This window comes from Hemicordylus capensis, chromosome 3, assembly GCF_027244095.1.
Source record: "Hemicordylus capensis ecotype Gifberg chromosome 3, rHemCap1.1.pri, whole genome shotgun sequence".
In the NCBI taxonomy this organism is placed as follows: domain Eukaryota; kingdom Metazoa; phylum Chordata; class Lepidosauria; order Squamata; family Cordylidae; genus Hemicordylus; species Hemicordylus capensis.
Window position 1 is genome coordinate 10,065,599 of NC_069659.1, and position 15,081 is coordinate 10,080,679.

The following is a 15,081-nucleotide window of genomic DNA, read 5'->3' on the forward strand; positions in this document are numbered from 1 at the left end:
AGGGGACAATTCATGCTAGCTACCACCAGACCAGCTCTCCTCCCATCATCCTTCAGTCACTGTGGCTAGGGGTTATGGGAGTTGGACCCCCAACAACATCTGGGGATCCAACTTTAAGAAACCCCGACATAACAAATACATCGATACAACGGACTTCTCCCAAGAAAGCTTCATTAACATATGCGCAGGAGCGTATGTTTACTCAGCCTCTGTTAATTTTAGTGGGACTTGTGCAGGAGCTGTTATTTGTGGATTGTGTGTAGTATCGTTGCCTTAACAAAACAAAACACCTGTCCAAAGCCATTGTGCGAGCCTGCAGCAGAAGCCAGAGCAAAAGCCAAATATTCAAAGCTCTCCCTTCCTTCCTGTACTGCTCACTGGAAAGAGCTGCCTAGGATTTTTGAATATTCTAAAACGTTTGGACTAGAACAGGTTTGTTGCATATTCAATAAGAACAGTAACATCTCTAACTCTAGATATTGCCACTCAGATATCTGAGTTTCTCCAATGAAACCAGAATAGCCTGGGGCCATTTCAAAAGCTGAAGAAAAGCAGCTGCCGCTCAGACTTCACTGACTCCCAACTGCCAGAACGCCAGCTCCCAGTGGCCTGAAGGCACGGAAAGAATTCACAAAAAAGGAGGCCATTAAAAAAGAAACCTGTTGTGCCGCTTCTAACACACGTCATGCACACGGACAGACACGCAAAGCCCAGAAAAAACCCACAAGACTTCTGTACCCTCAAGTCTGACATCAGTTTCTTGTCCAGCGTTTGTTCTAAGAAATGGGAACTAACTTGCTGCATAGATCCCTGGAGAAAAAGAGCAAAGAAGCAGCAAGTGAGTTGTAAGGTAATGCCGAACATAACACAGACAAGTTTAAGAGCACTTCCGATGAGTCAGAGCAAGGGTCTATCTAACACAGCATCCTGCTCCAACAAGATCTGATTGGTTGATTGATGGATTCTCTATGCTGCCTTTTACTAAAACAATCTCAAGGTGGTTCACACAAAACTTAGAACAAGACTAAAAAAATTACACAATTAAAATATTAGCTAGAATATAAAAACAGAGATCTAATTAAAAGATTAAAAAACAGCACAATGTAACCATAAAAGATACAAAGCAGCAGCAATAGAAACAATCATATAAAAGCCTGGGTAAAAAGCCAATATTTCACATGCTTTCCAAGGAGCGGATGGCCAGCATTCGAGAGTCTGGGGTCAACAAGTGACAAGGCCCTGTCCCACGTGTACGGCAACCGAACCTCCCTCATTGTCGGCAGCCGGAGCAGAGCCCACGCCACGCCAGATGACCTCATCAAATGGGCAGTAACCTTTGGGAGCAGGCGGTCCCTCAGGTATCCAGGCCCAAACCATTAAAGGTTTTTTAAAGTCAAATTAAGGCATTACTATAAGCAGGAGATGATATCAATGACCCCTCCTGAGAGTCCATCCCCGGCATGGTATTCAAAGGTACACTGCCTGAGAACATGGAGGTTTCATCTAATCCCCTTTTAAACCCATCTAAGCCTGCGATCATTGCCATATATTGGTGCACCGAATTCCGTACAGTTTGGGAGTCCAAGTGAAGGCACATACCAGAAGGTGCAGTGCCTGTCTGGCAAAATAAGACCCCTCTTCCCTGAATCCTACTTGGGTGGAGGAGACCAGAACCTAAGCATGCTTCAGAGCAGGGCCCCACTGATACCATATTTACCTGAATAGAAGATGACTTTGAATTTAAGACAACCCTCTTTAAAAATAAAGGATAAATACTGATTATATTTACTACTACCACCCATATACCTGAAAAGAAGAGGGCTCTGAATTTAAGACTACCCCTTCCCCCAATTTCTAACATCAAGGAACATGGGGGAAACCTAGTCCTGGATCCAAGTAAATATGGTCGTTCAGAAAGGGATAAGACACCAATGTGCCAGCTATCGTAGCTGGAGACCGGCATTGCTTCATCTAGATCAGGGGATTCCAACCTTGGGTCCTCAGCTGGTGTTGGACTACAACTCCCACCACCCCCAGCCATAGTGGCCAAAGGGATTATGGGAGTTGCAGTCCATCATCACTACCTATGGACCCAAGCAGTGCTCCCTGTAATAGGGATATCCAGATGTTGACTACAACTCCCATCACCCCCAGCTGCAATGGCTGTTGGTGGGGGGTGATGGGAGTTGTAGTCATCGCCCAGAAATCCCTGTTACAGGAAACACTGGATCCAAGGTTGGGAACCCCGATGCAGATGAGCCGTGAATTCCTAACTTCCCCTGCATCTATGGAAACCTGGCTCCTTGCACCACTCAATAGCTTCCTGGTCTCACCAGGAAAGTGGGAGCCTGAGCCACACTTTGTTGATGGGTACAGGACGACGACGACAAGGGGGTACCCTGGAAGGGGGTGCCATGGTGCACCCCCCCAATCCCAATAGCCCAGGGGCACATGTCCAATTGGGGCTCGGCCACTGGTCCTGGTTTCCAGACCCTTTACCATCTTTGCTGCTCTCCTCTAAACCCATTTTCAATTTATCAACATCTTTCTTAAAAGGCAGGCCCAACTGGACACAATATTCCAAGGCAAGTCTGACCGCGAACGGCCCCATACCAAGAGTTTCGCAGCTTGGACTCTCACCACCCAGGAGCCGTCGCTGACCATGTGACAAATCTTTCCAAACGCATCATCGACTAGGCGGATTTCTTCATTGGAGGAAGGGATCGGGACAATGCTGGAATGGCCGGGGGGCGGGGGGAGAGAAAGTCGCGTCAGATGTGCAACTATATAAATGTATTGAGGCGTGTTCTTGTCTGGCATGCAAGAAAAGACCATTAATGGACACAATTCAGACAGCCCACAGACATGCATTCCCTGCCCTCGCATCTCCTCTGGAGGCTAGTTTGTATTTCCGACATACCTTTCTGGGTAGAGCTGACTAAGGACCCAGGTCAGTTGAACAGCAGCACTGCGGACCTGTTCATAATCATCTGTTAAGAGTTTACATGCCTAAAATGAAGATTTCCAGTCAGCCTCACACAGATTTACATTTCATGTTAACGGCAATCTTTTCACAGAGTTTCTACTGTGATACAAACTGGATGAACTAGCAAAAAACATACATACTAAAGGGGAGGAGAGCTGGTCTTGTGATTAGCGAGCATGAATTGTCTCCTCTGCTACACAGGGCATATCTTGGTTTGCATTTAGATGGGAGACTACGCGTGAGAACTGTAAGGTATTTCCATTAGTGGGGTTAGCTCAGTAGGAGAGCACCTCCATGCTTGCACATGCAGAAGGTCCCACGTTCACTCCCTGGCATCTCTGGGTAGGGCTGGGAGAGACTCCTGCCTTGGAGAGCTGCTGCCAGTCTGTGTAGACACTACTGAGCTAAACGGACCAATGGCTTGACTCAGCACAAGGCAGCTTCCTATGTAAGGATTCTCTATTCTAATGCAAGCCAAGATATAACAGTGAATGGGGTCCAAATTGCTGTGCAGAATTTTACCAGCCCTTTAAAGCACCCCAAAAAGATTCCCAGAAATCAGGGGCTCTCCAGAGCAGACATACACAAACTGAGAGGGGCAGCCATACCCAAAATGCTCATGCAGTGCATGGGCACTGAATCTCACCTATTCCCTCCCCAAATATATATTTATCATAGACACCTAACACAGCGTTGTTGTGAGAATAAAATCAGAACTCAATGGACATTGAGCTGAACTCCTTGGAGGGAGTGTGGGATCTAAAGTAACTAACAATGGCTGCTCTTCAATCGGATAAACTTTTAGATTACCATTTGTCAAAAGACATCTTAGGACAACTGTTTCATCTTTGCAATGTCAGCTGGCAGGCTTTTTGTTTGTTTGTTTCGTGCAACAGCCTATGGCCACCACCAAAGCTTCCCAATTTTGGGCCCCCAGATATTGATGGACTACAAATCTCATCACCCCAGCCACAACAGCTGAAGGGAACCCTGCTCTACACGAAACCACCACAGCAGGGAAAGCAGCAAATACACCACCAATGGTTTCTATGCCTGCGTCAGTTAGAGCCGGGTCTGAGTTTTCCCCATGTTTATAGATCAGGATGTACTCTCTATGGTTGTACTCTCTCTCTTTATCCTGGACAAAAAAGTGTTTGAACTAGTGCAAGTAGAAAGGAACTTCTGCTCATGGAAATCAGCTCCCACCATTTCTATAAATTTCTCCCATTTTGCTGTAACTCCCTGAACACCATCCTATGCTGTTCTGGAAGGTTCCTGATCGCCAAGAGCAGTTTTTCAGGGGAGCTGCAGTGGAGAGGAGGGGGTGGGAAAGCTCCAACGCACAAGTGGAATTTCACTCCCAGTTCTCTGGATTGAACCCAAGCATGATGAGCAAGAACACAGACTCTGTTTTTAAGAATAGCATTCCAAGGGTTAGAAACGCATCCTGCAGGGAATATTTAAGCACATCATCTAGTTCCCACTGACCCACCCTTATATTTAGGGTCCCCCATCACGAAAATATACATCACGCCCATTACCTGGCTGTAAATGGTTTGCTGCAACTTTAATCCCCTTTCATGGAGCTGGAGCTATAGGGAAAAGGGAGGGAAAGCACCAAATTGCAATTATTGTGTCTCAGGGAACATAAGAACAGCCCTGCTGGATCAGGCCCAAGGCCCATCTAGTCCAGCATCCTGTTTCACACAGTAGCCCACCAGATTAAGAAAGATTAACAGAAAGAAAGAAAAAGGAAAGAGAGAATTCTTATGGAACTTATTCCTACAGGGAACTCTGCCACAAAATTATCTCCAATAGAGATACCATTCACCCATACCCAAACTAGAGATGCAAAGATGGAATCACAAGATAATTTTCACCTTCACTACAGATTGAGTCAGCCCGAGAGGCACCAGTTGCTGAACTCTAATATAGAGGTTGCCAACCTTGAGTCCCCAGATGTTGGACTACAAGCCCTATCATCCCCAGCCACAATAGTAGGATCTCCCAGCTCTGATGTACCCCATGCTGAAGACTGTACTTTGTGCAGAAAATTGGACCAAGAAGTGACTAAATGTGTCGTGCCCCAGGTCTGCCATCAGGACTCTGAAATCACCACTGCACCCCAAATACACCCACCATAGCTTTGATGGCCGCGGTCCTAACCCGAGGATCCTGGTCATTAAAGTGATCTCCTATTATCTTCTGGACGTCTTTGGGAGGCTGGCTTTCCACCTCTTTCGAGATGCCCTTTTCCCCGGTTCCAAGACAACCAATCAGAAGCAGGCATTTGTTCCTTACGCCATGGGAAGAATCAGTCAGATGCTGAGGAACCAAGGGAGGGAAGGGAAGTGCAGATTAGACTAGCTCCTCCTAATAGTTTGTCTTAAAAAAAAAAAAAACACTTGTAATTTTACATACGATACTGTAAACAAACTACTGAGAGCCAGAAATACTTGTCAATCTACTGCAAATTACTCAGACCAGAACTAAAACTCTGATTAAGTGGAGGTCAGTTTTAAATAGGTTTTGCTACACAAGCTGAATCCACTTGCATATTATTTAGGGTATTTTGGTCTTGGTATGTTAGGGAACTCAAAATAAAGTATGGAAGGTGGTCTAATGATCAGGGGCAGCTTTTACTGAATAAACTGCAAAGTCATCATATTATTGTGTCCCAGGGAATTATTACCTTAATGAAGCATTTATACCAGGGTGTTGCTCATCCCAATTCAATTTTACTGGTTAGGAGCTAGATTATCAATCCACTAAAATTTCTCTGACTGGTCAACAGCCCTGATTACCTTGCAGGCCACGTCTACCAGGCGCATCCTCACAGCAGGATTTTCTTGGAGCTTCATCCCAATCAGCAGTAGGGTGTCCAGCAGCTGAGCGAGAACTTGGTGGGACTCTTAAAGAAGAAGAGAACTGCTATCATGGCTTATATATGGTTACTTGAGAGATCATCTTTCCCTGCAAGATCCCCACTTCTTATTAAGATCATCAGGAGAGGTCTGTCTTCGGGTGCTACCAGTTCATCTAGTGGCAACCTGAGCCACTAGTGACTGCCCTGAGCCTTTTGGAAGGGCGGTATAAAAGTTTTAATAGTAAATAAATAAATAAATAACCTGGGATCGGGCCTTCTCAGTTGTCATCCCTGGCTGTGGAACGTGCTCCCCGTAGGTATAAGAGGCTTACCTGTGGAGGCCTTCAAGAGAGCCCTAAAGACCCATCTTTTCAACTTGGTTTTTAATAATATTTAATTGGTTTTTAAAATGAGTTTTATATTAATTTTAACTGTTTTTATTTTATGTCTACATTAACATTTTTAAATGTTATTTCCTTAGCTATTCTGGGATGGGCAGTATATAAATGAAATAATAATATAATAGCAGCAACATTTTTTGTTTCTTATCTATTATGGCATGGTCTGAATCAGGCACATGATGCCACAACCTTGCTGAAACTAAGCTGGTCTGGCCTGATGACTGTTTGAATGGGAGACCAAGCTTATGTACAATGCCTTCAGACAGGGACTAATGCAAAGAGACAGAACAAGTAAGCTTGTTCTCTTGTAACTCTTCCCCACAGACAACTGTTTCCAAAAACATAAAAAATTCATTGAGGAGTAAGTTTTGATAACACAGCCTGCTGTGTACTTGCTTCTGCACCCCTCCTAAATAATATCTGCTCAACCTATGCATTTCAGCATTTTAAAACACCGTAAATCACATTCTGACACCATAAATCACATGAACACATGAAGCTAACCTGCTGACTGAGCAAAGAGGCACCTTTTTAAAGTGGTGATTCTCTTTATTGAGCAGGGGAGAGCAACTGGCCCTATCCATCCCCAGCACAGCATCCTTCTAGTGCTGGTGTCTGTCTTATGTTTCTTTTTTAGATTGTGAGCCCTTTGGGAAAAGGGAGTCATTTTATTTAATATATATGTATATCGCTTTGGAAACTTTTGTTGAAAAGCAGAATATAAATATTTGTTGTATTTGTATACCAAGCTAGACTACTGACACACTTAGCCAAGTACTGTCTACTATGACTGCTAGCAGTTCTCCAATAATTTAGAGGTGTTTGGTTTTTTACAGTCCCACTACCAATGCTCTGATTAAGTGAAGATGCTGGAAACTGAACATGGGTCCTTCTGCATGCAAAGCATGTGATCTGCCCCAAGTTGCTGTGTCTGAAAGACAGGAAGGCTATGGAGCAAGGGTGTAGCAAGCATCAAATCCTTCTTGAACATGAAAGTGGAAGAAGTAGGGACAAGGCAGGATTCCTTTCGTTTCTTGGAGAATTCTGTCTACAGTACTTTCAGACTTTAGCCTAGGATGTAAGACCAGGCTCATCTCAACAGAATCTCACATCAACATTTCCCACTAAGGAAAGAAAAAGAAGAGATCCTGTACTGGCCCCCTCAGCCCTCAGAGACTGTGATTTGGCAGGAAACTGGACATCCTATCCTGTAGCCAGGAAAAAAACCAAAAAACACTTATCCTTTGGCCCAAGAGGAAAAAATGGACCATGGCACAATGGTCAAGCACACACTTTGCATGCAGAAGGTCTTCAGTAGTTCTAACGGGACTGAGCAGCAGCTGGTGGGAAAGACCTCTGTCTGAGAAACTAGAGAGCTGCTCCCAGCCAGAATAGACAATATTGGGCTCAGTAAGGCAGTATCATATGCAGTGTGTGTGTGTGTATGTGAGTGTGTGTGTGTATTATACACACACACACACACACACGTGCTTTGGAAGGATTCTAATTCTCTGTTTGAAAAGCATTACATACTCTCATTTTGAAGTGTGTTAACAGCGTCGTCAAGAATACAGTCAGGAGAAAACCCTGGAGACTTCGAAAGCAAACCCAGCAAGGAAGCAACCTTCAGTCTGACAGAAGCATCATTCTCCTAAGATGACAAAAGTGAGGAGTCAGAACAACATCTCTCTCTATGCTCTCCTACCCTGCTCCACACCAGTTGGTTGTTGGTTGGGGCACTTTACAAAACCTAAATAAAACACAGTCAGCTTTTCTAACATTCCTTAAAGAGGGGAAATAAAAATGAAAGACAGACTAAAGAAAGTTGCAAACTAAGTGACAGGAAGGGAGCGTTAGACACAATCCTTCTTTCTGTCTAGCCCCTATAACTTCAAGGGGCCACCTTCATGGCCTAACTCAGATTTTGCAGTTTGCAAACCAGACAGGGGCTAACATACGGAACAAAGATGCACAGGTGCAGCAAGGGAGCAGCCTAAATGCACTAGTGCAGAGGCAATTTTCGATGCCGTCCCCTTCCCCAGAAACCCCTCTATGCCACCCGAAAATATGACCCCGAGGGCTGCATGGCCTTCAGGGTCCCCTGCTAACTGAGCAAAGAGACACCTCTTAAAGCAGTGATTCCCTCATATTTAGCAGGGAAAGAGCAACTGGCCTTATCCAGCCCCAGCACAGCAACCCTCCAGTGGCTGTTGCTGCTATCTGCCTTGTTTCTTTTTAGATTGTAAGTTCTTTGGGAAAAGGGGAACATCTTATTTATGTATTATTTATTTTTCTATGTAAACTGCTTTGAGAACTTTGGTTGAAGAGTGGTATATAACAACAACATCTTATTATTGTTGTTGTTGTTGTTGTTAGTAGTAGTAGTAGTAGTGGTGGCGGCGGCGGCGAAATCAACATGTTTTTGGGTGGCACAGATGGCTTCCCAGGGAGAGGAAGAGCATAAAAAATTACAGCTTCCCCACTACACCAGTGCAGTTAGTTGGGAAGTTCTGCTGCTCTCTCGCTGCTACAATGTACTACTTCTATATAGTAGTAAAACATTAATCTTTTCAACAGAAGTTCTCAAACTAGTTTACATAGAATGATACATAAATAAGATGGTTCCCTATCCCAATAGGGCCCACAATCTAAAAAGAAACGTAAGGAACACACAAGCAACAGCCACAGGAGGGATGTTGTGCTGTGGTTAAATAGGGCCAGTGACAGCGAAATATATACACACACAGCCCACCTCATCACGGACAACAGCAGATCAAAATCCATCAGGGACTGCTATTGTTGATATAAAGAGCTTCCATGTTCAGAAACAGTATACCACTGAATATGAATTGCTGGAGAGCAACAGCACAGGAGATCTTGTGCCTTCATGCTCTACTTATGGGCTACCTCACAGCATCTGGTGGGGCACTGTTGAAAACAAGCTGGCTCATCAGTCTGATCCAGAAGGCCTGAAGTCAGCAAAGACTGAGCTTTTCACCCACAGGCCATGAGCCAGACCCACAAATTTTAGGCACTGGTAACATCTCAGGCGACAACGGCTCGTAGTGATTTTTGGCAACATCTACCCCTCTAGAGATGGAAAGTAGGTGATAGCATTGTTGCACTTGCAGCTTTTTGTATGTTATCCCCCTTTCTTTATCCCTATCCCCAAATTAACTGCAGTCATATTTTCACAGAGAAAAGGGTTTAGGATAACCTAGGAGAGCCAGCGTGGTGTAGTGGTTAGAGTGCTGGACTAGGACCGGGGAGACCCGGGTTCAAATCCCCATTTAGCCATGAGACTAGCTGGGTGACTCTGGGCCAGTCACTTCTCTCTCAGCCTAACCTACTTCACAGGGTTGTTGGGAGGAGAAACTCAAGTATGTAGTACACTATTCTGTGCTCCTTGGAGGAAGAGCGGGATATAAATGCAAATAATAATAACAATGAACAAACTGGTCTACTCTCTCCCTGGTGTAATCTTTGGAGAACATTCCTGTCCATTTTCATTTCCATTCCGCTGACAACAATGATAAACTTTTATAGTAGTTTTTGTGCTTTTAAAACATTTAAACACTTTTAAAACACCATTGCAAATCGGGCTGCTGCAGGCCCAATGGTCAGAACAACCGCCTTGGGGTTATCTTTTTAACGAAAGGCGGTATATAAATTCAAAAATAAAAATAAAATAAATAAACAATCAATTTATTTATTTAATGTATTTTTATATAGCCCACCACCAAAGTCTCTAGGAGGTTTACAATAACAAACACAGACAAAAACTTAACACATTTAAAACATATATAAAAGTTAACTCAATAAAATTGAACTAAAACTTCAACTAAAAAGCTTGGCTGAAGAAATGCATCTTCAGTCGATTCCTAAAAGCCATCAGGGATGGAGCAGCTCTACTCTCAGCAGGAAGTGTGTTCCACAGCCCTGGGGCAACTACAGAGAAGGCTCGCCTTTGAGTTGCCACCAGACAAGCTGGTAGCACCCTCAGACAAACCTCCACTGATAATCTTAATAGGTGGCAGGGTTCATAACCAAGAAGGCATTATCTTAAATACCTTGGGCCCAAGCTGTTAAGGGCTTTATAGGAGATAACCAGCACTTTGTATTTTGCCTGGAAACCTAATCAGAGCTAGCTTAGTTATTTCAAAACAGGAGTGATATGGTTTCTTCGGGACAACCCAGAGACCAACCTGGTGGCACCAACTACAGTTTCTGGACTATGTACAAAGGCAGCCCCACACAGAGTGCATTGCAGTAGTCAAGCCTGGAAGTGACCAGCATGTGCACCACTGATCACACTCTTCCAGGAAAGGGTGCATGATAACACATTGAAAGCCGAAAGTATTGCAATGCTATCACCTCTGCAGACCTTGTCACAAATCACAAGCATTCATCCACCCCCCACCCCCGCAATGGTAACGACCTCCCCAGCTGGCTCATGTCCATGGCCAAGACATATTGAACCAGCTCCAAGAACAGGCCCTGAGAAATACCGCAGAAGTGGCCAAAGTTACAACTTGCATGCCTCACGCTCCATATCCCAGTAGGAGTTGCTTCACAGGAGGAGGCAAGACACTGCTTGTACACTGAGAGATGTTTCTCTTGCTGGAGTTGGAGGGCTCTAGCAAATACAAAGCCACTTTCCCTACCTTGTAAAAATGCTCCAGCAAGATTCGGACAACTCCCTCCACACTTTCAGCCTCCACTGGCTTCCTGGCAAACTGGAGTAGATATTGCAGTGCATCTGCTGCGGAGGTGGCCTTGCATAGATCCACGTGGAGTGCTGCTGACTTGCTTGGTTTGGTTAGTCGGAGTTTCTTTGCTGAGATTTCTTCATGCTGCTGTTGCTGAAAAGTAAAATTCACAGTAAGGATGCATTTACACAAAGGCGGGCATCAATGCTACATTCTTCTCCAATAATCTCAGAAGTAATTTCCTTCCTATTAGTACAACCTCACACAACAAGGGTTCTCAGACTTGGGTCCCCAGACATTGTTGAACGACACTCCTATCATCCCCAGCCACAAGGACCAACAACATCCAAGACCCAAATTTCAGAGCCCCTGACCTGCAAGATCATAGCATTATATGCCATTTGACTTTTTATTTACATAGTGTTATGCAGCCTTGTGCCTGAAAGGCAGGATAAGTGAAATAAACAGAGAAGCAACAAGCACCATTTCTCTGTTGCTTCATACATGCCTGAGAGAGACTCATCATAAGCAGATTTTAGGGATCATATTGACAAAAGACATTGTCTCTCTGGCTAGCAGGCTTCAAATTGATTGTCTTTTTCCTCCTGCGCTGTTAAGCTCAGCACACATAAATTAGGAAAACAAAATATTTCCTGGCATTATTTTATTTATTTGTTTGCTTGTTTATTACATTTGTACACTGCCCCAAACTTTCGTCTCTGGGCGGTTTACAATAGTATAAAACAAGTTAAAATATATACAGAAACTTAACACAGTTTAACAATTTAAAATCAAACACTGCCGGCTGCAAAGGGGCTGCAGGGGTGAGCTGAAGCTATGTTTGCCTATGGGCTGCTAGCCTTCAGAACTGGCCTAGAGTCCAAGAATCAGCACGGATCTCCAGGCATCTAGTTATACTGGCACCGTCGTGCCAGTATCAATTACAATACCGTGTTATTGTGAAAAATATTTATTTATTCATTCGATTTCTATACTGCCCTTCTAAGAATGGCTCAGGGAGGTTTACACAGAGAAATAATCAATAAATAAGATGTCTCCCTGTCCCCAAAGGGCTCACAATCTAAAAAGAAACATGAGAGAGACACCAGCAACAGTCACCGGACATACTGTGCTGGGGGTGGAGAGGACCAGTTACTGTTAATATTGGCCAGGCGGGGGAGCGGGGGGTGGGTGGATCTCCAGGAACAGGGAATGGGGGCCCTAGTGCAGCGGTAGAGAATATTCAGAAGGTCCCAGGTTCAGGCTCTGGCACTTCCAGCGAAAGCTGGGAAGACTCCTGCTCAAAACAGTGGAGAGCCGCTGCCAGTCAATGTTGGCAATACGGAGCCAGTTGGAGGAATGGTCTGACTCAGTCGAAGGTCGGTAAATAGATAGATAGGAACCTAGGAAGCTGCCTTCTACCGAGCCAGACCCTTGGTCTGTCTAGCTCAGTATTGTCTTCACAGACTGGCAGCGGTTTCTCCAAGGTGGCAGCCAGGAATCTCTCTCAGCCCTGTCTTGGAGATGCTGCCAGGGAGGGAACATGGAACCTAGATGTTCTTCCCAGAGCGGCTCCATCCCCTGAGGAGAATATCTTGCAGTGCTCAAACTTCTAGTCTCCCATTCGTATGCATCCAGGGCAGACCCTGCTTAGCTAAGGGGACAAGTCATGCTTGCTACCACAAGACCAGCTCTGCTCCTGTGCTTTTAACAGCAGCATGAGACTCTTGAGATTAAGCCAGCAATGCTTTCCCTTTTGCTTGATTTTAATGCCAGGAAATACTTTGCTTTCCTAATTTATGTGTGCTGAGCTACTCTTAACAGAGCAGGAGCTTTGAGAGGTAGGTGAGTAGGTAGGTAGATTAATTAATTAATTGCATTTATATCCCACTCTTGCTCCAAGGAGCTCAGAGCAGTGTACCTGCTTATGTTTATCCTCACAACAACCCCTGTAATTTTGAGCTTGATTCTGATTTACAATAACCCTGTGAGGTAGGCCAGGCTGAGAGATACATGACTGGCCCTGAGTCAGCCAACTAGTATCATGGCTGAATGGGGATTTGAACTCCGGTCTCCCTGGTCCTAGTCCAACCCTCTAACTTAATAGGTTTTTTTCCAGGGTTGGTAACCCGATGTCTAGCAGAGCGTGGCCAAGAGACGCAGAAGCCGTTCTTGAATCTGCCCAGTTTAGGATTTCAAAGTGATGTGGGTTTGCACTGCCCACCTGTGTGCTTGCTCCTGCAGCGAAGCAAAACAGTCTCCCTTCCCACCTAGGCTACAAGGCTTCCTCCGTCAAGGTCCTCCTACTCCACCCCCTTTATAGTCCTCAGCACTTTATCTCCCCTTCCGAAGCCCCTCACATTCCCGCGGGTTACCTGGACAACCACTTTACTGAACTCTTCATACACCCGCTTCTTGAGGTGCGCCGCCATCTTGAACAGAACTAGAAGTAGAAGCGACCTCGAATCGCGCTTGTCAGAAACACGTGAGCCTCTCCGGCCACCGTATTGGCGTCTTCTGGAGGATGCGCCAAAGAGAGTTTTCCTCCCCTCTGATCCATGCGGTGATGATTTGCGGTTCCCAATTGAAGTGTTTAGATTAATCCATATGCGGGGCAAAAGTGGAGGAAGGAACTAGGAGTACAAGTTAGGTAAACAGGGAGGGTTAGAGGCTGCAATTAGTTGCAATGCTCTGAGAAAGCTCTTCCAGAGGAGAGAGGGGAAAGAGAATCTTGCACGCACACAAAAAACCCAAAACCAATCTTATCTGGAGTCATTTTTACTTTGGATGGATCATGTGAAAGTACTGCAAAGAAAAGGGGCCTTTAACACTGCCTTTCTGATTTTTAAAAAAATGTTTCCTATTTCCTTCCATCACTCTTGCCCCGCAAATGGAGGATTTTAAGCTCTGCAAAGGGGAAGCAGAGGTCCTTTATCAAGAAAAGTGTACCCTCTTGGGCATAAAACCCAAACGGGCTATAGCAACGACGGCTTCAGGGTTTAGTCCTCAAGAGTGCGTGCGCATGATCATTTTATGCCAATAAACCTCAGAGGCGCACAGCTTTTACTGGAATGATTCCTTCTCACCTGGAAACTGGATGGGGGTGGTTGTCATGAGATAAATGCACTCTGCACATGCCCAAATGATTACGAAAGGTCTTCATCATTTTATTATTTATTGTTTAATAAAATAGCTCATGCTTTGCATACAGAAGATCCTAAGTTTAATCACTGGCATCTTTAGGTAGGGCTGGGAAAGATCTCTGGTTTTAATCTTAGAGACCTGCTGCCAGCCTGGCAGTGACTCTAGACCCAGTTACCAGACTCAGTGTACAATAAAGCAGCTTTCCAAGTAATCATCATATAATAAAAATATGGATCATACAGTTGTGTTCCCTTAAACCAGCTGTGTTAAAATACATAGGGCCGCAGGTTCTGTGACTGAGCCCGAGCTGTGCCTACAACTGACCAGTATAGTTGTCTGATCAGTAAAAATAGACTAGAGTTCATTGGGAGCAGAGACCTATTTGTGTCTATGGGGAAAGGTGTTGTGTGTTGTTATCGCACTGTCTACATCATAACAATAAAACTATGTTTTGTCAGGTAATTGGTTCTGGGTCCTGATAAGTCAGTGAATTAATGTTCAGATTATTAATTGTTGCTTTATTTTGTTTAGTTTTAATTGTATGTGCATTATACATTTTAACTATTGCAAGCACCTAGTAGGGGGTCTTTTTACGACCAAAGGTCGTTTCTATACGTGCTTGGAAACTATTAATACATTCCAGGTTTTATCAGTCTCACCTTTCAGGTTTTGTTTTAGTTCTTCCTTTACTTACCAGATTCTGCTGTTTTTGTTTTTATTAATAACAGATATTTTTATTTTCTCCTGCCACTATTTTTGTTTATCTTGTAAAGTATATATCCTTCCATATCTTGCTTTTTCATTCTTAAGAATGCTCAAAGTTGTTTAGAAGGATAAAATATAACAACAACATAAATCAGGGGTTCCCAGCCTTAGGTTCTCTGACACTGTTGGACTATAACTCCCATCATCCCTTGCTGCATCATCCCCTCCTCCTTGCTAGCTGATGCCCAGAAGAGCTGCGTTGTACTGAGG

General features: G+C 44.4%; 1 protein-coding gene across 4 annotated transcripts in view; it reads right to left on the minus strand.

The window, feature by feature from the left end:
- INTS4 (integrator complex subunit 4) overlaps positions 1–13,485 on the minus strand; it is a 49,180-nt gene extending 35,695 nt beyond the window's left edge. For 2 of the 4 annotated variants that reach the window (XM_053310830.1, XM_053310829.1), the window contains exons 1-9: positions 13,338–13,485; positions 10,918–11,115; positions 7,787–7,904; positions 5,791–5,897; positions 5,126–5,311; positions 4,528–4,578; positions 2,921–3,009; positions 2,614–2,734; positions 739–810 (exon numbers count right to left, since the gene is read on the minus strand). In XM_053310830.1, coding sequence (XP_053166805.1) covers positions 739–810; positions 2,614–2,734; positions 2,921–3,009; positions 4,528–4,578; positions 5,126–5,311; positions 5,791–5,897; positions 7,787–7,904; positions 10,918–11,115; positions 13,338–13,394 — 999 coding nt within the window. In that variant the 5' untranslated portion in view covers positions 13,395–13,485. Of the gene's footprint in view, positions 1–738; positions 811–2,613; positions 2,735–2,920; positions 3,010–4,527; positions 4,579–5,125; positions 5,312–5,790; positions 5,898–7,786; positions 7,905–10,917; positions 11,116–13,337 lie in introns of those variants that run through there. The other 2 variants (XM_053310833.1, XM_053310831.1) reach the window with 2 other exon arrangements.
- Positions 13,486–15,081: the final 1,596 nt, after the last annotated feature.